General features: G+C 43.0%; 1 protein-coding gene across 6 annotated transcripts in view; it reads right to left on the bottom strand.

Annotated features, from left to right (window-relative positions):
* TACC1 (transforming acidic coiled-coil containing protein 1) overlaps nucleotides 1-27,452 on the bottom strand; it is a 93,646-nt gene that overhangs the window by 25,957 nt on the left and 40,237 nt on the right. For 5 of the 6 annotated variants that reach the window (XM_054997173.1, XM_054997172.1, XM_054997170.1 and 2 more), the window contains 3 exons: nucleotides 15,579-16,701; nucleotides 3,111-3,171; nucleotides 2,279-2,492 (listed from right to left, as the gene is read on the bottom strand). In XM_054997173.1, coding sequence (XP_054853148.1) covers nucleotides 2,279-2,492; nucleotides 3,111-3,171; nucleotides 15,579-16,549 — 1,246 coding nt within the window. In that variant the 5' untranslated portion in view covers nucleotides 16,550-16,701. The remainder of the gene's footprint in view (nucleotides 1-2,278; nucleotides 2,493-3,110; nucleotides 3,172-15,578; nucleotides 16,702-27,452) is intronic. The other variant, XM_054997169.1, reaches the window with a different exon arrangement.

The raw sequence follows: 27,452 nt of genomic DNA, 5'->3' as shown, positions 1-27,452 counted from the left end.
GGAAGCCAAGGTGGACCAAAACATCCATGTGGAAACATCCCAGCACAGCAAGCAAAGAGAAACAGCAGAACCTTTCTCTCTATTTATTGAATTTATGTCATTTTAGACTGATTTGTGATCTACTTCAGGTCTGCCTCATTAGACAACAGTGGGCTATAAATATGCAATAAAATATAACGCATAACTCTTTCTGAGTCAGGTTAGATGCTGACCCTGAACACCTGTTGGTAGTTAGGGAAAGGCAGAAACATTTCTAATCATCATCATCATCTTTCCTTAGCAGTTACCCAGCCCGCTTCTCTCACTCCCACCCCCTAGGGAAAATTAGGCACTTGAAGAGAGATAAGATAAACAGATGGAGTAAGGCATCCACAAGCTCTGTTATCCCCTTCGTCTTTCTCTGCCCTACAGCCAGATTACCTGTGCAGCTGGAGGTCCAGAGGTATTTATCTGTTCCTTAAAAAGCAGCTGCAGGGTGACTCAGTGTGGATTGTGGTCACAACACTGGGAGCAGGGGTGGTGGCGGTGGCGGTGGTGGTTAAAGGCTCCTTTGCATGATGCCTTGATTGACCCCCCCCCAATGCCATTTGCTTTTCTTTCTGGGGCTGAAAGCAGCTAAGCAGAGGGGTATTTCTGACAGGCTAATATCTTGGATTCTCACCCCACTGTCGTCTCTACCAACCAACAGTTCCAACTTCCCAGGGACTGCCCAGATCTTAGCAGCTCCTGGGGATCTCCTGAAAAATATTTTCTGTGGTGTTCAGTTTTCCCCTGGGAGAAAACCCTTATAATTGGGTTCCAGGGCCCAGATGGAAAGTGGGGATGTGAGTGGAGGACTAACATGTGGGACACTTCCCTCATCATCCTCTCTAGCAATGACAGTGCCAGCACCTCAATATTCTGGCAGGCCTCACCAGATCATGCAGTTTTTGTTGAGAGCGGGAAAAAAAAAGAATTATGCATCTCAGCAACTGAATCTAATTTTAAATGTGGCATATTTTATTTCTAAACCACGCCAGGAATCAATATTGCTGAAAAGCAGGGCATAAATACATTAAATAAATAAAGGTCCTGTTTGCCTTCGAAATGCTAAAGCCATTTCATTAAATTTCTATAAACCTAAGTTAACCAATACAATTTAGTAAACCGTCTGTAGTATTGTCAGTTTGCTGAGATAAATAAGTCTGTAGAATTCCACCCCCAAACCACTCTGCCCCTGAGGCTTTTTACAGCTCTCTCACATGCTTCAAGATAAATGATTTTAAAGCAGAAGAGAGTAATGGCCACATACATTCTGTCAGGCAGCTCTAAGATGTCTGCACCTGGAAACCACTGACATAGATTAAATGTTGCTTGGGCTTTAATTATGTTTAAATGCATTAGCTGCAAATTATACAGGAAAAAAGACAGCACAATACAGCCAGGGACAGTACCAGCAAAGAAAGACTTAGAAGTGCCAAGAAAATGCCTTTAGTTTGCTTTTGGACCTGCAGCATTGCTGTAACAAGGACATAAAAAAAGGAAATACAAAGAATGGCCAGCTGTTCCAACAAAGGATGGGAACATAACAACGGGAACATAAGAAGGACCGTGTCAGATTACACCAAAAGTCCAAGTAGCCCACCATCTTGATTCCAATAACGTCCAACCGGATGCTTCCGGGAAACTCACAAGAAGGGCACAACCTCAACAGGCCTCTCCTGTTACAGCATAGTGGTTAAGTGTTGGGCTCCGAATCAGCACTCTACTGGTTCAAATCCCACTACTGCCACGAGCTCAGTAGGTGGCCTTGGATCAGCCATTCCTCTCGGCCCCAGCTCCCTAGCTGTGTTCTATAATGCTGACTTCGTTCACTGCTCTGAGTGGGGCACTATTCTGCCTGGAAGAGCGGTATATAAGCACAGTTTTTGTTGCTGTTATTCCGTCTTCCAGAAACGGGTAATTTTTCTGCCCCAGGACCTGGAGGTTCCATTTATCTACCATGAGTACTGACCACTGACAGAGAGGGGGATGTTAATTAAATGGATCCCAAGAAATACGATACAGCAACCTTGCTGAAGTTAAGCAGAGCTAGTTTGGGTCAGTACCTGGATGGCAAACCACCTGGGAATCCTACCTTAGCCACTTGATGGTGGTATGTAAGTAGTATTTAAAAAAAATAGGCAAGTGATTAATTAAATTGATGAAGCGATTGATAGCCCTCACAGAATGACAAGATCTATGACCTATAGCATAAGACAAGATAGAGGTAAAATGAAGAGAGAGATGGCACTCATACCTTCTCCTGAGGATGAAAACGTATGATTTATGGCAGACACAGGAACATTGGAACACTCAAAGTACTCCAGGTCTTCCTCGGGCTCACCTTTCACCTCCGACTCATCTGGCTTCTGGCTGGAGGACGTGGAAGCTAGCTTCTCTTCATCAGTGGCATGTCCATCCCGATTAGCAAGGTCAGGAATATGGGATACGAGCGCTTCATCTTCTTCATCCTGTGCAATTAAGGACACAGTAAAAAAGGGCTGAGCCCATCAGTCCACACTTGGGGAAGGACTTTTTTGCAATATTGAATGGAAACCAACAAAACCAATTAAGTTGGCAGCTTCCAAGGGTAGCGAAGAACAAGGGAGATGGGGGAAACTCTAGATGCCTGCCCTTGGAAGTCACCAATCCTGATTAAATGGTTTCTGCTGCTTATGCTTTATGTTTAAATGCATTGGCTGCAAATCATACTGGAGAAGCAAGTACAGCCAGGAATGTTAGGAGGGAGCCAGTACTGACAGATTCAGAACTGCCAAGAAAATACCAAGGATTTCATTATCCATCTGGGAAGAAAGGTGACATAGAAATATCTAAATAAATAAAACAACTATTTCATTACATGCATATCAATCTCCTTAAGCGTTAACAAAACTGCACTTTCTGGATCTTAAAATTCTGTTCCCCACCATGCATTCTGCATCAGATTCCAGACCATCTGGCCCAATCCAAAATGGATCCAGATTTTAAAAAAAATAGGTCTAGAAATTCTCATCTTTTGAGATGAACAAATGGCTTCCCACAGTCCAGCCTTGCTTCCATAAGGATAATAACGTGAGGAATGGCCCTACCTTAGTGCAAACATCTAGAACCAGAGACTGTGTTTCATACTTCTTCACCTTGCAGCCACTCCTGCAATGAGAAAAGGAATGCAGGTAAGTATTAGGCTTACTGGTTCTTGGGAGAAAAAGGATGAGGGAGGCAGATGACATTGGTGTTGTGGCAGAGGGGCTAAAGCAATAGGAAGGGCAGATACAGAACTTAAATCGACTCTGCTATAAAATGCAAGTTTCATCAACTAGCAGGGAAAGGCAGCCCCTGGTGTTTTTTCTTGGAAAGAAGGGCGGGGGGGGGAGGGGGGAGACCAGCAACAACCGTAGTGTTCAAGGGGTGTTATTCCTCTTAAAATTGCCAGTATCTCTAGATGTTTCATAATTATGCAGAGCAAGTTGGGTCTCCTACAGTCAGTCAATCCTGGCTTCCCAAAGAGAATGACTGTATGATTACTCATTCCAAACTCTCATTTGTCTTATTCATATTTTACATTTTTAGGAGTTCTGAGATTTGATGAGTGGCAACCTGGAAAAAGAGCCTTCTTGGCTGTGGCAACAAAACTCTGGAACTCTCTCCCCAGAGAGACTCGCCGGTCCCCTTCTGTTGCCAACTTCAGCCAATAGGTGAAGGCATTGTTTGTTTTGTCTGGCATTACCTCAGTGATCCCTTCTTCTTGTCTTAATATTTTGAATGTTGTTTTTTAATGTTTTTGTATGTGTATTTTAGCTTGCTTTTAGTTGTTTTGATGTTGTGGGGTTGGCTTTAATGGCTTTTTAAGATAAGTTTTTATTATGTATATTTTAAATCTGTTCACCATCTTGTTGGCCCTGATGAAGGCAGAAAAGTGGGGTATGAATTTTATAAATGCATAAATTCAGATGTCACCATTATCAAAAAATTAGTAGAAACAACTATAAATCCTAGTTTGAAATCCTGGTTTGTTTCCAATGGGGGGAAAACTATTCCTGTTGTTGCATAGGACAGACAGAAGGAAGTACCTCTTTACTCAATGAGTAATTAAATGTTGGAATTCACTGCTAGTGGCTGTAGTGATAGCCGTGAGCATAGATAGCTTTATAGAGGGATTAAACAGATTTATGGAGGAGAGGTCCATCTACCATGGTGACTAAGGAAACCTCCATAATCAGAGGCAGTAAACCTTAAATACCAGGAGACATCGGAAGACCTTGAGCTCTAGGCTCCTCTTGTTAGCCCTCTGGAGCAATTTGTTGGCCACTGTGTAAAAAAGGAAGCTGGATTAGATGGACACTAGTCTAATCCAACAGGGCTCATATTCTTACATGCAGTCTCTATTCAGGCATCAAAATTAACCAGTGCTCAAGCTTGCTTATCATGATATCTGAATGCATCAGTTAAGTGTACACGTAAAATATCTTAAAATATTCTAGAAAGAACACTTAACGATATTTTAAGTGTACAACTAAACTGCATACAGATAGTGAGAGCAAAAAACCTGCAGTGAGTTTTAAACAGCCACTGTTCTTCCTAGAATAACAAGAACAACAACAAACACTTCTATACCACTCTTCTAGACAGATGAGCACCCCATTAAGAGTGCTGAACAAAGTTAGTGTTGTTATTATCCCAACAATACACCTGGGGCTGAGAGGAATGGCTTACCCAAGGCCACCACTGAGCTCATGGTAGTAGTGGGATTCGAACCAGCAGAGTGCTGATTCACAGCCCAGCCACTTAACCACTATGCTACAGCCGCTCCCTTGTTTATCCTAGGATACTGTCCCAGTGGTTTAAACATGGGCTGTAAGGCACTTTATGCTCAAGTTTGAGAGCTATACCCCTAGAATATTTATTTCTACTTCTCCAATTTTAGCATCTATATAATAGAAAATTAATGTATAACAGACACAGCTGCCTCATTCAGGTCAAACATCAAGGAGCCCCCTGGGAAGGGCACAATTATACCAGCAGGCATCCTCCATCACCATCAAATTAACCAGCAGGGTGTGGGGGGGAAAGCAAAGTTGAGTTGCTGGCTTCCTTCTTCCTAGATCCTTTTTACTGACTACTTTAACAGAAGCTGTGCTGCCATTCCAATCTCATAACATGAATGCATGGCCAACCATCCTGTAATTACATCCCCATTTCCAAAGCTGCAAAAAGACACATTGAAATCAGCAAGTTGTACAAGGCAGTTTTTAGAAATCATGTCACACAAAGCCAAGTTTCAAAGATTTGAATGGAGTTTACATCCATGCAAACAAACAGTCCCAATAAATTAACAACTTCGGATCACAGCTATCATGCCCATGTTTAACTGGAAATTAATTCCACTAATTTCGATGAGACATCCCTAAATAACTGTATGATTGTAGCCTCAGATTCCCATCCCTGAATACAGTGCATCCCGCGGCATTCACAAAATTCTGGCTCAGAAATCCTAGTGCCCTCACACCAATGCATAACAGAGGTGTTTGTGTGGAGATATTACAATACTTGCATTTAGTCAGATGGTTTTAAAAACAGAAAATATTTTTAAAACTTTGCCTCTCCACAGATTATGGTTGATTTAAATCTTTGGTTCTATGTATAAATCTACCTTAACTGATCTGCAGTTTGCAGGCACATAGAGTTCTTGCAAGGAACAATGGCTTGACTTAGCTATTTGTCTCTTGCAAAACTAAATTTTCTGGCACTTGCTAGCACTATATTTTAGCTCTTGCAAAAAACATGCTTTTTATTGGATTTCCCATTAGTGGTTGAAACCCTTCAGTGGGGTATGATTTATAAATTGAAACAGGAGAAAAAAATGATTCAGAAAACTGGAAACCGCTCAGAGTTAGCACATGGGCAAAAGCTGCACCTGATGTGTCTGCTATCCTATCTTGACGCCAACCCAAAACAAGTTGAAGTTTGCTTTGCTGTTCATTCATTCTTAGGGTGACTTGGCTATCTGTACTGTCCTTACCCTGCTGCTCAATTGACTCACACACTGCAAGCACAGAGATCACAGCAGCATTCAGGTGTCACAGGAAGGTCCAATTCAGCCAAGATGGGTACAAGTATGGCTTGTAACAAGTTCACGTACATTGTATCCTGAAGAGGTTCTTTTGCACATGGATTGGAGGTTGATGCAAAAGAACCATATGCAAAAGAACCTCCTCAGGATACAGTGAAGCTTTCCCCCATTAGTGTTCCACACCCTGGGAAACTCTTACAGGATGACTCAGCCCAAACCCACCTTCCTGAGTAGATATAAATTACCTGCTAACATCTTCTCCACACATTGACACTGAAAGATCTGTCTTTTGGTGCGACACCTCTGAAGATGCCAGTCACAGCTGCTGGCGAAATGTCAGGAACTACAATACCAAGACCACGGCCGTACAGCCCGGAAAATCTACAACAACTAATGTTCTCCGGCTGTGAAATCCTTCGACAATATAACTCTTCCACAGTTAATCACAGTTAAGCATCATCTTAACTCAGGTTAATGCTGTGTAGAATTCCTCAACCACAGTTTGCAAACTGTTTCTAAATCCTGGTTAACATTAAATACAAAAGCTAGATAATGGTGTAAACAAGAACTGGATCCATTTGCAAAACACTGAGATAGTTTGTAATTATGACAAAGAAGGTTTTCTGGAGGCCCAGAAAAGAGAACTGATATCTTCCCTTAAAAAGGCTTCATTCCTTTATAGCATGGGTCTGTATGGCTCCACAGCCAAACATGGTTCAGCAGGAAGCTAAACTAAAAAAATTAAATCTCTTAGTTAAAATCTTTTGTAGAGGCAGCTAGATGCGAGAATAATTAGCATGAGACGGAAATGGACAGGGACATTTTTTCATAGGAGCGAAGGGCATTATAGAAAGGGAAATGATAGAAGTAAATTGCCAGTAATTTCATCATTTTCTACAGATATAATACCATTTTCTTCATTACATCCACACTCTGTATCATGCCTAATATACTAGGTTCATTTACATTTCGGTAATTCTAGTGCTTGTTCATTGCTCATTAGTACTCTCCTCATATTGATTGTGTCAACTTAGCACTTCGTATGGGTGGTTACCGATTTACACAATGTAGTCTGCTTTGAGTCTCGGTGAGGAAAGCAGACTATTAAGAAATAAAAATGCAAGTGAAATCATGTGCAGGTTTATGCCAGTGCACTAAAACAATTGTGTTGTGTGCTCCTACATACAGTTATGATTTGAGTTCATGTGTGCCACTTTTGGCTAGATTATAAACGTTACATCGGTGTATATTTGTATACTTTATATTTTCAAAAATGTGTTCTTATACTGGCTCTTTGTTGATCTCTTTTGAAGTAGTGTTGCTCTTTAACCGTGAAAAGGTTGCTGACCCTTGCTTTAGAAAAAGAATAGCTACAGTTGTGCAGAAGATAGCAAACCTCTCCAAATCAGGACCCATCCAGTTTTATAATCCAGCCCTTATCTATCTTCTGGTATGATAGGCTTTGTGTGGGTGGTACAACACAGACTTCCTGGTGCCAGAAGAACTGCAAGACCTCAAGTCCTCCCTCCCCTCTGTCAGTCCTTGCTTCTGAAATCAACTGAGCAAATGGATCCCAACCCCTAACATCCTTCCCTCTTTCCAAACCCTTCAGCCTTTTCACATGACAGCTCACTCCTGGTCTACATTTTCCAAACTTTCTCTTGCAGCCCTTAATCACCAGGCCTCGATCTATGTATAAAACTTCCCTCAGTCCATTCTCTCCTCCTCCATCTAAATTTCTGCTCTAAAAAGTGTGCTTTAATGAATCTTGTGCAGTGCCATTCCCTGGACGGATTCCCATGCTACCATGGCCCAAAGATTAATATACCTATGCACGTAGAAACAGGTTTCATTCTGCATCCGCTAAATAATCCACTTCCTTCCTACCCCAAAAAAGACCAAGCAATGCCTTTATCCTTTTTTATTATAGATGAAGTAAAAGGCTGTTTCCCCACATCTTAAAAACCGTGCCCCACTCACTCACTGAATGTTGGCAGCTTTTCTAAGCAATTTCTGATGTTGCTGTTTCCAAAACGGATGCAGGCAATTATGATTCTGTTTTTGTGGTGCCACAAAAGTAAAAGACAGGGATTTGCACCTGAAAGGGCATGGCCATTCCTGATGCCTCTTGGGAATGTTCTTCAACGTTTCCAGGCCTGTCATTTTTCCTTTGCCCTGGACAGAATGGTCCAGGCTAGCCCAATCACATCAGATCCCAGAAGCTAAGCAGAGTCAGCCCTGGTTAATACTTGGATGGGAGACTGCCAGGGCTATTATGCAGAGGCAAGCAATGGCAGGCCACCTCTGTTCATCTCTTGCCCTGAAAACCCTATGCTTTGCCATAAATTGGTTGTAACAGATGGCATTTTCCAGCACATTATTTATCCTTAAAGTCTATTCCACTGTGTTTCCCTATGTCTGCCTCTCTTCTCCCACCTCTCACATCTCTATCCTTCTCTCCATCAAAATTGCTGCAATGCCATTGGTGGAACCCACCTAAGGGTTGATGTTGAAGATCAGTGCCTGAAAGAGGCATGCTAAATCTTATGTACCATGTTTGCACCAAGCCGGCTTCTGTTCTTCCAGCTGCGTTCCATTTCCACTTGCAAAAACCTTCAAGAGGAATCCTTCCAGTCCTAACAACTTGGTTCAAAGTTTGGTTGCCTATCTTTGGATACACTAAAAGAAAATGGGCTGATGCATTTCAAGAGAGACCAAGACATGCTGCCACCCATTTGATGGGCTCTGCTTGTTTCTGTTCTTGCTAGGAATAAAGACAGGGAACAAAACACTCAACACCGCTGCAAAGGAGTACACAAAGGGAAAAGGAAAGGCACAGCACACGGCACAACAGAATATATTCTCCAGGAGCTCCAGAACTGGAGGGTTGCTCATGCATGCCAAGGCAGTCTACACAACTCATGCTCTAGGGTACAACAGCACACAGGGTCATCTCTTAGGTTTTGTTCCAGTATGTACATATGTACTCACCTGGTCACCTATACAGAGTGAGAACGTGGAGGGTTTTTTCAATGTCACTAACATGGCAGATGGACTAAAAAAAACCTTGTAAGCAACTATGGCACACTTATATGCTAGCCTATTTTACATACAATTGTAAAACCCATTTTCACAGTCATACCTCAACCAAGCAGCTAGAAAGCAGATGCTGGCACAATGGAATACAATTTGTGCAGCCTTTTGAAAAACTAACTCAACATCTGAGAGACAAGAAATATATTTTTCAATCATGCCTAAGAGCATGCCGTGGACAAGTTTGTTTCTAACCTTCACAGGTCTCAGGCTTCAATTTCACCTGATGCAGAATTCTGGTAAGTCTGGCAAACAATTTTGGTTTTTTTTTTCTCCAGCTCAAGAGCTGTAAGCACAGGCCCTGTTTGGCTCTAGCTCTCTTTTCTGTCTATTTGTCCTTGTGTATACAGGCAGCCTGTCGGTATGCATTTTTTCCTGGGGGGGCTCACCAAGCTGGCAATCTCTCCAGTACAGAATCAGAAGTCTAGAAATGTTCCAGGATGTCCCAAGACCCTGATGCAGGGAGGCACTTATTACTTGCCACTAATTATCACAGGGACCAATCCAGTGGGAAGTTTCCTAGGACAACTCTGTTTGAAGAACATCTTATGGGTGCTTCAGGTGTTAGATTGGCCTGCCTCCCACTCTGCTGTTCTTAACATCACCCAAACTCTTCCACCTGGGGGAATGGCCTCACCTTCCCTCACAATCCAGACATCTCTGAGGGCCAAGCTAGATGTGATGGTGTCCTCTTGGCCACTACTATTTTAAAGTCATTTAAAAATGCTGGGAGGGCCTGCTTGTGATTTGGCCTACAGCACGGCACTCTTGTTCTCCCCCATGCCTTTTCTGCCCCCATGGGTGCAGGGGAGCTTCAGTCATTTCAGCACTTGATAAATGCCCTGATGTTAGCCACATAGTTTGGCCTTAAGGACTGGTTCACATATGCATAACGCAGTGAGAATGAAGTGATGGATCCAGATCAAGCTGCAGATGGTAGAGTCCAGCCCTGAACATTCCTTTGCATTAAAAAAACAAACACGCAAACAGAAACCAAGCACAGCAGGGGAAAAGATTCTAAACCCCCTCTTCTTGGCTTGCTATGTTCCTTTTCTATTGACAGGGAGTTTTAATATAGGAAAGCATTCTAAAAAGTGATTCTCTGGCTGTAGTCCAAAGTGTTCCAGTCCATTCTACCACTTCCACATATTACCACTGTATTTACTGCATGCATGTTTGGCTGGATCAGAAAGGTATACATGTACCCAGAATATCCCCATGCATGCAGCTATGGAACTTGTGCAGTCCTGCAAAGCACTGAATGCAAGCACTGGGCAAAGTTACTACCCATGACACAGACTGCAAAGACTATAATCTCTGGAGCTCAGACTTGTTTGCCCTTGAGGAAGCACCATCTCTTTGCCTCTATGGACAAACAGCTTCACAATCTGAGAATCACTTACTCAGGAATCAGAGGAAAAACCCTAATATTTTTGCCAGGATCACATAGAGTACAGGAGGAAGAGAGGGAAAGGAAAACATATTGATTGCATTGTTTTTTCTAATGCCATGAAAATCCATTGCAAATCTGACATGCCAGGAAAGTCACGCAGCCATCTTCCCCTTCCTCATTCCATTGCAAGCTAAGCTGTCAGATGAAATAATGTCTTTTAAGAGGAGGCTGTGAACAAGAGCCAGACAACAAAGGGAAAAAAAAGGCCAAGAGGAAGGAAGCTGCATGCTGCAGAAACAGAAAGCCAAGGGGGAAAAGTCCCAAAAAAGATCGAGGAAGGAAGGAAAAAAGAAAAAGAGTACTTACAACAGAAAACAGAGAAATTTCACTTGCTCAGTAGTCCTGATGCACCAATAATGGACAGACAAGAAAGACAGGCAGAGAAATGGAAGGGGGGAGAAAATAAAAGCATGTGAAAGACCTGGATATACTTCCTCATTGGATAAAATGCAAAGTTTAATTTTATGAGCGGGGAAAGCACGCAAAAGAAGAGATGTACACTTCAAATGCTGACAGCTGCTGGGGGAACCAGGAAATTTCTTAAGGAGTGCACTTGCAGACTGCACCATGCCTAGCTTAGAACTGCACAGTGGGTGGGACTGTGGCTTAGTGGCACAGCACCTGCTTTGAACGCAGAAGGTCCCAGGTTCAGTCACCAGCATCTCCAGCTAAAAAAATCAGGTAGGAAGTGATATGAAGGCCCTCCACTGGAAACCCTGGAGAGCTGTGGCCAATCGGAGCAGAAAAGACTGTCGGGCTGAATGGGTATACAGCAGTTTCATGTGTACGTACGAGCACAGAGCAGGTACAGCATGTGGCATGCAGAATTCAGCTTCAAGAGTACCTCAACTCATTTTTGTTATTAAGCCAAGTTTCTAGCCCTTACGGCTACAAAAGGGTGTTTGAAAGAATGTGGATAAGGCCTACTGAAATACCAGAGAGGTGACCAAGTAAGATTTCCAGAGGTTGGAGACAGAACTTTAGTGTTCTCTCTCTCAACTTAAAAAAAAAATTACCAGAATGTTAAAAAATGAATAATTATGCAAAGTAGAATTTAAGAATAGTTATGGAAACATGAGTAATTTCTACCAACTACAGAATTCTGACAGCTAAAGTACAGAATTTTAATTGTTTTAGCACCATTTCATGATTCCTTGCTTGCAGTGACCAAGTGTACCAACAACAAAGTTCTGATTTGTTCTCTAACATCCATACCTTACTAAACATGTTGAGCTGATATTTGTTATTCTGCAGGGTATCTGCACCACTACCTATCACCCTCTCACTACCCATACAAGTTGCTGCAGTGTACTGAATTTGTGCCCAAAACTGGCACTCGCTTCCCCAATTTGGCTGGAACAGAAGAGATTGCCTACATTAGGAATGGAGAGCCCTTTCAAACATAACGAAGTTTCTGTATGAAAAGAACTTTCATGTCGAGAATAACATACGTGCACACCGAAGGCTTCTCATGTATACAGCGCATACAAGCAGTGAAGCACTGACCAATATCGCAGCAGGTTACACTGCAACAACACAAACCTTTGTGCAATTGGCATGCATGACAATATATGTACAAGTTACAGACCATTTCTTACATGGAAGAGCTTCCAGTGTAGAAATTTCATCGTACTAAGGAAGTTCTGACTCAGAATTTTGATTGTTATTTGCTGAATATGGAAAACCTGGTGCATTAAGAGCCGAAATACATGCTATCACACATAGCACTGGTGTAACTTACCTCAAAAACACTGCATTGCTCTGCACCGCTCCAAACGCTGTGATGGGGAAAGAGGAGCTTCAGGCTTCCCTCCCATGCTGTTTTTGACACCTGAAATGGCTGGGACGCTGTTTGTTCCTTCTTCAGCTCTACAGCAGTTTCCACTGGCAAAAATAGTATGAGAGGGGAAGCTGAAGTGCCTCTTCCCACCTAGCAGCATTTGGAGCTACATGGCGCAATGGAGCACTTTCAAGGTGAGCTACACTAACCCTACATGTGACAACGAGTTGGGTTGGACACTCGTGTCACATGCATTGTGACCTTCAGAGAGAGAGATGGGGAGATGCAAGTTCTGTCTAAATCATCCAAGGGAACTTGAACAGCTTGCTGTAAGCACTTCCAAACCCTGCTCTGCAATTCTGCCCCTGGCTCCCACTGGCCCTGTGACAGCACTTGGAGTACTTAATAATTAAAACGTAATAATTAAAGGGCAAGGGTTTAAAGATGCCATGGGGAAATGGCTCTTCTGCACAAGCACCATTTCTGCTTCGCTGGCCTTCTCCAAAATTGTATCAGGTTTTCTGCATCCAAGGTCACTAGATTTCTGACTCTTGTAATCCCATCAGGACCGGCCCGAGCTAGCTTGATGCCCTGGGTGAAAATTAGTTTTGCTCTTCCCTGTTCACATCCTGTTGTATGGGAAAGGCAAAACAGCTTCGTCATCAAGAGGGCAACAGGATCTGAGATGGGAGAGGAACTGCATGAGCCCCTGAAGGATTTTACCCATCACAGCCCATTTTTTCCTGCTGTATATGAATGAATGAAAACTGGATTCACATTATAACTGCAGGACAGCAAACTTTCAAATGGCATCTTATTATATTGATGGATTGTTATTAATAATAATAGTAATAAATAATATGCAGTTATAGAGCCCCGTGGCGCAGAGTGGTAAGCTGCAGTACTGCAGCCCAAGCTCTGCTCACGACCTGAGTTCGATCCTGGCAGAAGCTGGGTTCAGGTAGCCGGCTCAAGGTTGACTCAGCCTTCCATCCTTCCGAGGTCGATAAAATGAGTACTCAGTTTCCTGGGGGTAAAGTGTAGATGACTGGGGAAGGCAATGGCAAACCACCCCGTAACAAAGTCTGCCAAGAAAACGTTGTAATGCGATGTCCCCCTATGAGTCAGTAATGACTCAGTGCTTGCACAGGGGGACTACCTTAGAACACATATAAATGTTCAACTTTTTCATATACATAACCTCAGGCTTTACACCAGCATTATTATGCATAGTATAAGAAAGTGAATAGAATTTTCTTCTCCCTCTCCCACGAGACATGTACTTGGGGGATCACCTAATTACACTGAGGCACAACGGGAGCTCAAAAGCACAACACCAGATGCTTATTTTGAATAAAAAACTTGCCAGTCTCCAATCCTGGAATCCCAAACCATGCATCTCTCTTGGCCTCAAGAGTTGAACTTATTTTAGAATGAAGAACTCTTTTTTTAAAAAAACATAGGAAGCAGCATTCAGTCACATATGGTCTACCCACCTGCAGTTTGAAGTGATAACTGTTCGGGAGCAATTTCTGCTCTTAAGAGTCTCTTGTACGCACACTTCTTTGTCAAATTTTTTTTAAAGACTTTGGGACTCTGGCACCTCCCTCTGAGAAGATTGGCATGAATTCAACTAGTTGGATGGCAAAGATGTGCTGATACTTAACTCCTACCAATTTAACCATGTAAGTAAGAGCAAGAGCCCAGTAATAAGAAAACAAAAAATTGTGGTAGGGTATGAGCTTTCATGAGTCATAGTTCACGAAAACCCTACCACAAATGTTATAAGTCTGATAGGTGCTACTGGACTCTTGCTCTTTCCTACTGCTATAGACAGACTAACACAGCTACCTATCTTGATCTAGTTAATCATGCTGGGGGATTTGGCAGCTTGAGAGGTTCTGGGGTTTTTGTAATGGCTACACTTAATATCTGAAGATTTCTAAATAATAGGAATGCTGACTTCTGAATGCCTCAGAAACAAAATGGAGAAAGGACACAGCTTGGTGGTATAGCACAGACGTGTTAGAATCCTGCAATCAGCACTTGGCATCTCTAGATAAAAGAATTCTCAGGCCTGGAAAGATGGAAGATCCTCAATCCAGACTCTGGTATGTTGCTGAGTAATGTGGACTGGACTGGACTAGGTGGGCTTACAATCTACCTTGGGAAAAAACATTTCCATAAGGAAGGGCCAGAGCTTATTGATTTACTGGTGCTCTGTATGTAAAAGCCCCATGTTTGATCCCCCAGCAAGCCCATTTAAAATGACTGGGGATGCAGGTTGGACAAGTGCTCAAGCCACAGCAGTCTCTATTAGTCTGACTCAGCATATGCCTCAGCATACACTTGAAGCTCTGCATATTTTTATCCCAAGAGTTTCATTTTTAAAAATGCAAGTTCCTAGCCCTTATAACTGTGAAGACAGTTTTGAAGAAGACAGAGACATTGGAATAGGATTTTCAGGGCATCTCTTCCCACACTCCAAACAGCTGAGGCACACTTTGATTTTGCAGAACTAATGTTGGAAGCGCACAACGCTTTTTTACACCCACAGCTTAAAAGGCAAGAAAAAGCTTCCCAAAGAGAAACCTGCCTTGCATTTCTACATCATTCTAGGCATGTCTCCTGATTACAAGGTGGCAAGCTGAGCTCAGCAACTCATGAGGAGATGCAACAAGCAGCCTCCTCTGGGTTGGGCTAAGTCTGCCGCATTTCTAGTATGAGTAATTTATCACTGAACTCAGTATAGAGACACGGCAGAGTGACCTATCCTTCCCTCTACCCCCTAACAGAGGCTGACTGAGAACAGGAGCAGCAGCCAGAACAGTGACTCATGGAGAGATGCAACAGGTAGCTTTTAGTAATGAGTAAAGAAATGAATCCTTTGCACTCACAGGAGCATTTAAATATTTTACTGACTACCTTCTCATGTGCACTGGCACACACTTTGGGAACTGCTGGGTCGAGGGGCAGAGCTTTAGAGCCCTGAATAGCCTCTTGTCCATAACTAACAGAAGAGTGATTCAAAATGGGCATACATCTGCACAATTCTGCTTTGCCTGGTGTGAACCAGCACAGCCCCTGCTTCCATCTTTGCAAGCCAGAGGGCTGCCACCCCTTCTGACAGAGCCAGATACCCCAAGGCCTTCACCACTCACGTTATCAACCGTGATTGGGCCTTCTTTGGCGAAGCTGAGCCTTTCTTCAGTTCACCTCCCTGGATCTCCAGCACTTGTGACTCCAAAATCTCATTGAGACTGTTCTCTGCAGTGGGGCAGGAGTCTCCTCCAGCACCAGCTGAGGGCTTGAAAGGGTTCGCCGTCTCAAAATCATATGAACCCTTTTGCAAAGTTGGTGAGTTCTGCAAAGCTGAGCTGCCCGCAAAGGGATTGATGTTAGGATCGTCCCACTGGCTGTTGTCCACCTGGTGGGAGACCTTAGGAAGCGGCACCACAGATATGTCAGCTGCAGGCACTTTTGCTACCTGCTCGTTGCTCACCACAGGTCGAGTGGTACCACCTCTTTGCCTCTTAGGAGATAATTTGCTGGCTGGCTTTCTGCCAGTTTTCCTCAGAGGGGCTTTCTTGGTCTCCACATTCTCTTCTCCTTCTTCAAAATCAAATTCTAGTCTCACTGCTCGGCCCTCAGACTCCCTAACTGTCCCCAAATTGGACTCCTTCGCATCGCCCTTTGGAAGAACAAAGCTTTGCTGAGATGCAGGCGGAGAGTTTTGCAGCTTGGAGCCTCCCATTACAAACGGGTTCATGTTTTCATTGTATGCCTCTGGGTCAAAATGGTAGGAAACTTTGGGCACCAGGATGTCCTCTGTGGCCGTTTCATTTTCAGCCTTCTCCCCTCCCATTTTTTTCTGGAGGGAAAAAGGTTTTGCCCTTGGGAGCTTGCTCTTGTTCACAACCAGCGCTTCCCCACTCAGCTTGGTTCCGGCATACCCTTCAGCCGTGATCTCTGCATCATCTAGGGGTTTCCTCCGTTGTTCCTCATGAGTAACGGGCAGCACAGCGCTTGCTAAAGTTTGGTTTAAATCTGATTTTTCCAGAGAAGCCCTTTCCTCTGCAACAGCTGCAGGTTGTTCTGTAGACAGCTCTGTTGCTGGCGCACAGGGAGTCATGGATGAACCCCTGACAAGTCCAAGATCAGGTACTGATGCTTTTGGGGCTCCACCATCTGCCTGCAAGTCATCCTCTGCGGAAGCCGAGCCTTTCTGCTGCAAGCTCTTCTCCAAAACTTTAGCTACTAATTCCACGTTGCCTTCATGAGACGCTGAAGAATAAGACAGACAGAAGAACAGAGTTAAGACTGTACCTTCTATATAACTAATGCTGTGGAGGGGCGATCTTCAACCTGATCATTTTTTTAAACTCCAGTTTGGGAGTCATTTTTAAATTTAGATCACTAAGATTCTAAACCTGTGTCTGGGCTGTACTACCCTGAGGTGGAGGCTCACATGACTGGATTTTCAAAATCTCCATATTCAGAAAGTTAATATAGGGAGAAGGCTTAAGATTTTCCCCCTTCCCAGACTTGTTTTCTACATAGAAGGATTCTTCTTTGGTATGGAGGAACATTCGGTCATGTGGGAAGCCATCATTAGTTTGAAGCGGTATAGCTCAGACAAAAGCTGAATACCTCTGTGAAAGCTAGGCTCATGTAAATAAATAAAAATGCATTTATAAGAGAAAAAAGTCTCAGTGAGAAAGGTGGAATACAAAAAAATTATATTCTTTCATAAGATTCTCTTCCCCCAGCCCCGAATAAACAATTATGCACAAAAGCAGCAGTTTTCAACGGGGCTGGATTTTGCCATTTTCAAGCAACTGGGCAACCAAGTATTTTATTTAACTATTCATAGTAATTATTCAGTCTTCTGCTGATTCTTTGAGACATTTGTGGCTAAATGATAAAATTTGACCAGTTTATTAAATCAAATAACATTTGCATATCCAGTCAATTCCCACCAATTACTCATGGTGAATCTAAAGAATTCACAATTAAGTTCCTTCTAATTATGGTTGTTGTGGGTTTTCCGGGCTGTACTGCCGTGGTCTTGGCATTGTAGTTCCTGACGTTTTGCCAGCAGCTGTGGCTGGCATCTTCAGAGGTGTAGCACCAAAAGACAGAGATCTCTCAGTGTCACCTGTTCCGAAGTGTTTCCAATCTCCGGGTCTGTTGGAATGTTTCCTCCCCGTAGAGGTGTTCGATGTATTGTTGAAGGCTTTCACGGCCGGAGAACGATGGTTGTTGTGGGTTTTCCGGGCTGTATTGCCGTGGTCTTGGCATTGTGACACTGAGAGATCTCTGTCTTTTGGTGCTACACCTCTGAAGATGCCAGCCACAGCTGCTGGCGAAACGTCAGGAACTACAATGCCAAGACCACGGCAATACAGCCCGGAAAACCCACAACAACCATCGTTCTCCGGCCGTGAAAGCCTTCAACAATACATCTTCCTTCTAATTAATTCCTTGCTTCATTCAAGGTTGAACAACACATGATACTGTTGATCCACAATCAAATCACAGTGTGCAAGTTAGCTGCAAAAAGCAGCCATGGGGGATCCTGACATGGATCAAGCCTACATTGGCAGGAAATAGTGGCCTCAGGCCAGCTATATGGTCTCAGCCTAACCTATTTCACAGGGCTCTTGTGAAAATAAAACTAAAAAGGGAGAAAGGATGTCTTCTTAAGCTCCGTGGAGAAAGGGTGTAATAAAAAGATGACAGATTTTCAGAGTTACAAAAGAAAAAAAGAAAAAGTTGGGAGATTAGATCATGGAACTTCATGGTTAATCTGGCCTCAGACATGTGAAACTGGAGGTTGAACCCCTCAGTTGCATCCTCCCGCAAGAACAAAGCATACAAGTTAGAAAGAGAATTGCCATTCATTCTGCATAGTCTGCATAATAAATTCCAGTGACAGAACTGGGGTGGGGCAGGGGCTTTCATCAAGAATTCTAGACAAATACAACCCAGCAGGGAGTGTGGGGGAAACCATACAGCTACAACTCTTACCCAGGAAACGTTTGAAAACAGCCACTCCACGAACAGGTTAAAAAGGAAGGATACTGCATGTGTCCCTACTAGGAAACCTGCCCCACAGTCAATTTAATAGTCTTGGGGATCTTTTTAACAAAAATCAGAATATGGGCTATAAATACATCAACTAATTAATTAACTGTGTGCCCCAGGACTCAGCCAGACAGGTGCTATTCTCCACAAGTTTTCACTTTTTTTCGTTTCTGCCAGAATTGTCAGGGCTTGCCGCAAACTTTTCTCAGGACTCGTTTATAAAGACAGAGGGTGGGGGAAAGAATGGAGATCTACTATGAGATTAGGACAGGGTGTGATAGGTTTCTGGTAAACATGTCTATTTGGGTGCGATTGTCGTTGAGGCTCCTGTCAACTCATCTGAGGAGAAAGCTGTCGTTTTTTATTTATGAGGGGAGAGGCCCAGGGTGCGTAACAGGAATCCCCAGTATCTGAACACAGACCCAAATGAAGAAATCAAGGGTGAGCCTGACAGCACTTCAGTAGAACTGAGTAAGCTCCTGGGCATCTTTGCAGCTTCAGAAAACTTATTTCTCATAGAAAGACGATACTTACACCTCATAGCTTCAAGAAAAAGACATTATGTTGTTAGAGATATAACCTGGCCTGAGACTTTTAATGCCAAATACGGAAAATCCAAATAGCATCCCCCCAAGGCATGAAAGCAGCATGAAGAATGTTTCTAGAACAGACAGAAAGAACTTACATCTGGCGTGAATGACGTTTCAAGTAACAGAAATGTCTACAATAGCTTTATGGGCAAAACGCTTCCTGCATTTGATGAAGCAGACTCTTACCTATGAACGTTCAGCCCACAGTACATTGGTGAGTCTTTATGGTGTCAGATTAGGATCTAGACACAGGGTCAAATCCCCACTTTGTCACGGAAACTTGGTGGACGACCTTGGGCAATTCACTGTCTCTCAGCCTAGCATACCCTCTCAGGGTGGTTGTTGTGAGGATAAAATGGAGGAAGGGAGAACAGTGTAAGCTGCTCCAGGGAGAAAAGCAGGGCTGTATTTATCTAAATAAACAAGTAGCTACAGGAGTCTGTGAACACACTCTTGTGCAGTTCCCGTTCATTTCAATGGGGATTACATTGGAGAACTTCTAGGCAGATTCTGCTTTGTGGCCTTGATCTGTACATCTCACACATTCATTCCAATGTTTGTACTTCATCCTTTCCACCAGGAAAGCAATGTAGCTTGTGAAAGAGGTCCTGATCCTACTTTTCTTCTCCTTACAACAACCCTGTGAGGTATTTTCAGATGGGTAACTGTATTGGTCTGGAATAGAATAGCAAGAATCAAGTCCCTTCTTTGCAACACCACTCCCCACCTAATCAAGCTGCATTGTACCTTTGCATCCAGATGCCCTTCCTTACAACACCTTACCTGTAGATGGGATATAAAGGCTCAGGAATCTTCATTTGTACTTGGATCTGATGATGGGAGCTTCAAAAGCTTTTGCCCTGCAATAGTTTTGGTCTTTAAGGTGCTACTAGTCTCGAATTTTCCTGTGAGGTAGGTTATGTTGAGAATGACTTGCTGAAAGTTGCCCAGTGATCTTCACTATCCATGCATGGATATGCCCAGAACAAGTCCAACGCTCAAGCCTACACTACATGATTCACTGAGGGTTCAGTGCATGGAGCTGCCAGTGGTTTTTAAAATGCAGTTACGGGACAGGTGTATCTTAGGTATCATTTCAATGTATCACCATTAAGTCACTACACCAGCTATTCCTCTGGTGGCTATAACAGTGGTTAAATTCCAACAGACTCACAACCAGGGCAGCTCTGACAGCCAGTTTCCAAAGACTATTCTTCCCTTTCACAGGCCTTGGGGGAGGGAGCTCTGCCATTCATACTGGCGAGACTGGACAATCTCTATGCCTAAGCAGAAATGGATACAAATCAGACCTAAAAATATACATACTTAGAAACCAGTGTTAGAGGGAAGCCCTTCAACCTCCCTGAACGTTCAATTCCCCCTGAACAGTTGGGAGTGGCCCACACATACTCTGAGAGCAGAACTACAAGTGACAAAAGGCACAGATTGGACACTTGTCAGCTTCCCTCAAGTTTTGATGGGAAATGTAGGCATCCTGGTCTTGCAGCTTGGCTCTCTGACTGCTGTCCAATGGACTTTTCAACTGTCACTTGTCCAACATTCTGCCAAGCTGCCTACATTTCCCATCAAAACTTGAGGGAAGCAGACAAGTGTCCAATCTGTGCCTTTTGTCACTTGTGGTTCTGCTCTGAGTGAATTGTTTACTGTTCACTGGATCACTGAGTTATCTGTACTCCACAATGTAATGTCACACACATTGTTCTGTAAAACTGGACTTGCAAGCGTCTTTTTGGTAAAACCTCCCCCCCACCTCTTTTTCTGCTGTTTGTAACTTTGGGTTTAAATCTCTCTTTGGGTTTAAATCTCTCTGCCAACCGAATGTAATATAAAAACTCTCACTGAGGGAACAATTTCTACGTATATAAATATTTATAAAGTGCTCTAATGCCAAAGTGCTAATGAATACCAATAAATATAGTTATAACAATATAGAATTTCATATCTCGATAAGTATACAATCTAAGCAGACTAATAAATATGTTTGTAAATGGTAAACAGTATATACGAAGCAGCTGAACAATGCAAAATATCATTCAAAACACATCAGACACCATGTCACAGTCCATAGGATATCCCTAACGTAATATTTGTTTTTACTTCTTGCAGGTGCGGCGAGATGAAGAAGGGAACTTCATCCATCTGAGGTAAGAATATGAAGCTTGTTAGCCTCTTGGATGTATTTTCTCCATAGGTGGAACCAATATGCCAAGGAACAACCCCAACGACCCTACAGCCGACTACTGAGGTGTGCCTACACAGACAGACAAGAGAATGATTATGCCTGTGTGGATATATGGTGGACTTATTGCATGACTCCTGATGAAGTGTACATACGAAATAAGTGCTTGATTAGTCAGCCCCTTGTAGGGTTGTAAAAGCAAAAGTAAAGACAAAGACTGCATTAGGGGTATCCTATGGACTGTGACATTGTGTCACAGTCGCTGTACTCTGGATGTTTTGCGCGATGTTTTGGTGGCAGGTAAGATGTGTGAAAACGGCCCTGTACTAGATGGCCTTTGGGCATTGCACTTCAACTTCTTTCTCACGCACCCCAAGGGCTGAGAGTTACAACATACCACCTTTTTCTTTTAAGCCTTGCAAAGCTCAGTGAGGTAAGAGAACCATGGCTAAACATTACACGACAGGATCAGCCATGTCTGTTTATTACTGGGGAAACATCAACAGTGCAGGGATTTTTCTGGGGTGGCCCCACTTCTTTGGGACGGGCAGCCATATAAGGTACGGGATGCTTTCTAGAGAGCTTGCATTAGTGAAGATATTTTGTAGATTTTAGATGTTTTAAGCTCTTGTATATGGTGTTAAAAGATATATTTTAAGGTAAATGATTTTTAATGGCCTTTAAATTTTAATATAAGCTGCTTTGAGCCATAACAGCAAGTCATCTTATAAGTGCATTTAATAAACATGCATGTGTCTTCTCCACTCATGAGCTGGAAGAAAAATGGCTGAAACAATGGAGAGCAAGCCAGAGAAGGCTCACTTGCCCTCATCTGCACATTCCTTTTCATGCTAAAACTGGATCTCACTCAGCTTTCTACATGAACAACAAATGTGGCTTTTCCCCATCGTCTCTACTTTTGACCTCATAACAGGTATGGACCCAGATTTCCCAGTCAAACCCAACATTGGGTCCATAGCATTAAACAAGCAAGTGCTAAACACCATAGTGAGCGTGATACCATCAGCACTTTGAGTTATTAAAACAGCAGCAACCTTACTGGCTTCTGCCATGAAGTGATCACTCTTCTGATTTATATCTTGATTGGATTTTTTAAAAGTTGCTGTAGCTTGCATTTGAGAGAGGGCTTTTGAATAAGCAAGCCACTTGGGCCTGGCGGCTGGCCTGTGAATGCTTTGACAAATGTGAACGTCAGAGGCTCGCTGCAGCTCAGAAAAATCTTGGAAATGCGAGCCAAGTCAGCATGAGCTGTGATTCCAAGATGTGCCAGTGCAAACTCATCACTCTAGCACAACTAGAGCTGTAAGGATTGTGCAAAATTCACCAAAAACAGCCTCCTGAAGCCTTTATATGTTCTTGGCAAAAAGCGTTCCCATGAAAGTTCTTCTGGGATCCACACAGCCCTGACCTGCAAAAGGTCACACAGGAAGGACACAATGAAAACGGGACAAGCATCTTCACAAGACATGCATGCTGGTCTGCTACAAAGAGGAGCAGGGAGCTGGATGGGGAGTTGGCTGCATAGTTCGAATTCCCAAATGTAGCCACAGCCCATTCTCCCTTAAACCAGAGAGAATCTTCCCTCCACAGATATTAAGCAAAGGCCAAGGGAAGGGTCTCATTTCTGAAACATTTGGAAAAACAAGAGAAACCTGTTGGGCCACATCACCAGGTCCAGGGCATTGCTAAGGACAAGCCAAAGCTAACCCTGCAATGCTTCTCCCCTGCTATTTAAAAGTTTTATTATTATGGAACCCCCAGGGCTGTTTCACTCCGTCCCGTACATGCATTCCTTGATGACTGGCATGTGTAACTGAGCCATCAGAGATGCAACACCACAAGGAGGCCCTTTCATAATCTCTGGTGCCATCTCAAGTGCAATGCTCTTCAATGGAGCCAGCCTGCATAATCAGATGCCAGCCATCAAGCAATGGGCATATTTCTGTTGATCAGACACAGGTGAACCCATTCCTGCTACCACCCTTATCCAAATCTCTGGCACTCTACACTATGTTTCCCAAATATCTGATAATTGAAGTAATTTTTTATTAATTAAAATTAAATTTAATTAATCTGGACTGGTGTGGCATAGTGGTTAGAGTGTCAGACCAGGACGTGGGGTGGCCTTGGGCCTTGGGCCTATCACAATCTCTCACCCTACCTGGCCCTCACAATGTTGTTGTGAGGGTTAAATGGAGGAGGGGTGAATGATGTGAAAAGCCACTTTGGGTTCCTGGTTAGGGAGAAAAGCAGGGTATCGTTTTTTTTAAATTGGAGGCACACATCAGATTACATCAAAAAAGATAATTTTAGAGCATGTAAGCAGTAAAAACGTCCCATCTACTGAGCAGCCTGTGCCTGACTGCATCATGTTTTTGCCTTCCTTAAAGCATGTGACTGGTTTGCTAATTTGAGCCATTTGAAGCTAATTGTTCTGGCCATGATCCTGTCCTGCATGCAGAAGCCAGGAAACAAGAGCCCAGGCTCTACAGACCCAAAAGCTATATAGACAGGCAGAGAATGCTGAAATTATAGGGACCAGCACAGCCCTGATGCATTTTGCTCACCGTTTTGTATTGGACACACTGAAACAGTACACCAGATAGATGAAATCAAAGCTGTGCAAAGCTGCTCTAATGCTTCCTGGTGTATGTTGCAGCTACTTCTGAAGAACATCAGAGTGATACCCCCAAACCACCACAGAGCAGCAACTCCGTTATTTCACTAGCAACAAGCAGCTTTCAAAACGAGAAAGATGCCCGAGTTAAGGCATTTTTAATCGCTCCCTAGCTCAATGGCAGCATGCAAGTCACTAAAAACAGCATGTTACCTGCACAAAACACTGCCTCCTCATTGCCCGCCCCCCTTGCCCCAGGAACTGAGCAAGAAAATCAAGAGAATTTTAATGGCTGCATTAGCCCAGCTCCAGTGGGCATACATAATCTGCACTGCAGAATTGGATGCTTCCAGAAATATGGACATTCCACATGTCTTTTCATGCATGGAATAAGGGCTGGCCCATGACATTTTATTTTCTAGGGGAGACAGTCCACTGGGAATTACCTGGCCACTTTAACTGGGCTCATGCAGGGAAACGTCCCAGCAGATTGTCTGTCCCATCTGGCAGGCACACCAATCTGAATGGCAGCCCTATATCTGACACCTTTTTCTTTATAAAGGAAAACGTCTAGCGGCAGAGAAATTATAAGCTCATGATGGCAGTTGTATTTGCTGAACATTAAACGACAAGATACAGAGACATAAAATGTCCATACATTTTGAAGAAACTGAGGGAGGTGGATCAATTTTTTACCAGAAACCTGTAATGCTGGGGAGGGAATGAAGTAGATTTAATACTTTACCAAGCCTTATATTTCAGCACTTTAATAACATAAAATGCATCATTTCTAACTTAGTTACCTTATAAAATTGAACTATTTGGCATATATATGCAATTTAAAAGCACAAATGGCTTAGTGAACACAAGCAAAAATGTGAATATACAATGCTTGAGAAAGAGTTGCAAACTACTGCCACCTATGATACTTTAGGGCACGTATCTTAAATTCTACCAGATGAGAGGTAGGCCCATACATATGGTGGTAGTAAGCAAAAAAGTTAATTATTTAGACAGCTTCATATACAGTTATTATTGAGCCAGCAATATATTTGGATACTAAATTACAATTTATAATATTGAAAACAATTAACTTTCCCATAGTTGTATTACCATCATATGTATAACAACAAACTAACTGTAGGCAAAAATTTTGTCACACTTCAATAAGAAAAATATCCCTGAAAATATGTTGAAAACGTCTGCAGCATACAAAAGAATTATCATCTAATACTGCTGATTTCTTCATATGAAAATCTTCATCCTAGATAATTTAAGTGAGCAAAACCCTGTCTTAAAAAGCATTTTACTCATTCTGAAACATAAAATATTTCATAGATTTTTTTCCAGCACATCCCAACATTTATGATTTCTCTTTCAGAAAATATGGAGAAGGATCAGGTTTTTTTCTGTACCTTGACATCTCTAACCAAAGAAAGTTTGGGACCTGAACATTAAGCAGTCCACATTCATTTTACCTGCTCGGCAACCTCACCTCAGTTATGCCTCCTCTACCCTGCCTCCTCATGCTGACCCACAAGGCCAAACTTTCTTCCCTGTGCTTGATCCTCTGCAATACTGAGAATTATTGAAGCCAAAACCACACAATCAGAATCAATTATGCAGATTTATGGTACAAATGTATTTCAAACATGGGCATGGGTTGACATTCACTTCTGCCAGTTCTGAACACCATCGAATTGCTAGAAAGAGTCTGGCACAGGTTACTGGAGAGATTTGAAAGTCAGCCGGCTGTGAGATCTAACTTGACACACACAGCTCATTAAGCGAGTGTGTGCTGTATAACGCACTGGGGAAAAAAGAAGAAATTGCTACCATCTCAAAGGGCAATTATAAAATTCAAGGTCTAGCTCAGGAACTTGTTTTAGCTCTTGAACTTATTTTCAAAGCTGGGGCCCAGTCCACAGTGAAGTTAAGTAAAAATCAGAGATGCCTCTGAGCTCAGTGGAAGGGCACACACTTTGCCTACAGAATGTTCTGGAATCCATCATTAGCATCTCAAGTTAAAGAATATCAGGTTAGCAGTGCTCAGCAAGGTGTCTGCCTGAAACTTTTAGCAACAATTTTAAAAAAAATACAAGGCTACAATCATGCAGGGATTTTTGAGTTCCAAAAGCACTTGAAAGGGCCACGGCTCAGTGATCAAGCACCCACTTTGCTTGCAGAAGGTTTCAGGTTCAATGTGGCTAAATGTGATCTCAGGTAACAGTTGCTGGAAAAGACTCAAGACCCTGGGAAACCACTGCTAGTCAAATTACACAGTACCAAGTCAGACAGACCAATGGGCAGCTTGATAGGTGCACTTCAGCTTCAAAAATATACCCCCCCCACCATGGCAACAACAGCAAGCAGGGCAAGCATAGCGTTATCACCTATACCCCTGGCTCCTACCTTCTTGAGCTGCACTTTCCACAGCTGCCCTCCCCAGTGTTTCCACTTTCTTTTTCCTAGCCACATAGTGGAGATACAGGTTGATGACTCAAGTAAAGAAAGGGGGGAAGCACTTTAAAGGGCTGAAGGGGGAGAACCAGGAGTTCATTCTCTGGAGTAAAAGAAGAAAAAAACAGGATATTTGAGAGATACGCAGATCGGATATGACATTGTCTGAATGTCCCCTTTACTGTGGGGTCTTCTTGTAAATCTCTGTGGAAGCAGCCTGTGTTAACTACTAATATCCTCATGTCATAAATTGGGGGGGGGCACAGAAATGAGGCTGAGAAACCATGTCTTATTGAAGGCTATCTGGCAAGTTTATGGTTAACTAGGGTGATGATCAGTGGCTTCTCAGCACTCTCTCTCAGTAACTACACCCCACAGCTCATCCCCCTCCCTCATGCAGATACACAAATGCATGTGTTCTGCCTGTGCACACTCACAAGGACGAGATGTTTTTGAGGAACATATGTTTCTCTCCCAAGAGCTGCGCACAGCACTGGCCTTGAAAGACATCCACCATTTTGTGCATCCCCGATAAAGTTTCCCTTTTTAATTCTGTTTCTTCAGAGCTCATTTTGTGCAGACACAAACAGCAAATGTCTAAATAATGATTTAAAAAAAGAAGAAGCTTGTATTGTGGTTTCTGTGACTTACTGCTGAGTCAACCTCAGCTGAGTGGCATAAACAGCTTTCTTTCTTCTGACTCGCTCTTCCTCCCCCACAACCATTAAATTGGAAGGGTGGGCTTCCAATGAAGCTGCTGCAATCTCCAGTCTCGCCAAACATGCAAGATTTTTTTCCTTATATGCCCAAAGAAAAAAGCATTCTTCAGTCCAAAAGGCACCATTGTAATCCTTCAATAGCAGAGGACTCTTTCCTATCTGCCTCCACAATACCACCTCAGCACATACTCACCACCCCACCCCAAAATCACCACCATAGATCAGGCACCTCTGGTCTGTCCCCCAGCAGGGACACAGAAGACTTTTCACAACAACTGAAGATGGAGCAGCTTTCCTATAACAAACAGCAAGGCACTTGGAGAAACAATAGGGGACTGGAA

Source organism: Eublepharis macularius, chromosome 14 (assembly GCF_028583425.1).
Source record: "Eublepharis macularius isolate TG4126 chromosome 14, MPM_Emac_v1.0, whole genome shotgun sequence".
Classification (NCBI taxonomy): domain Eukaryota; kingdom Metazoa; phylum Chordata; class Lepidosauria; order Squamata; family Eublepharidae; genus Eublepharis; species Eublepharis macularius.
This window is presented reverse-complemented; position numbering and strand designations above follow the sequence as displayed.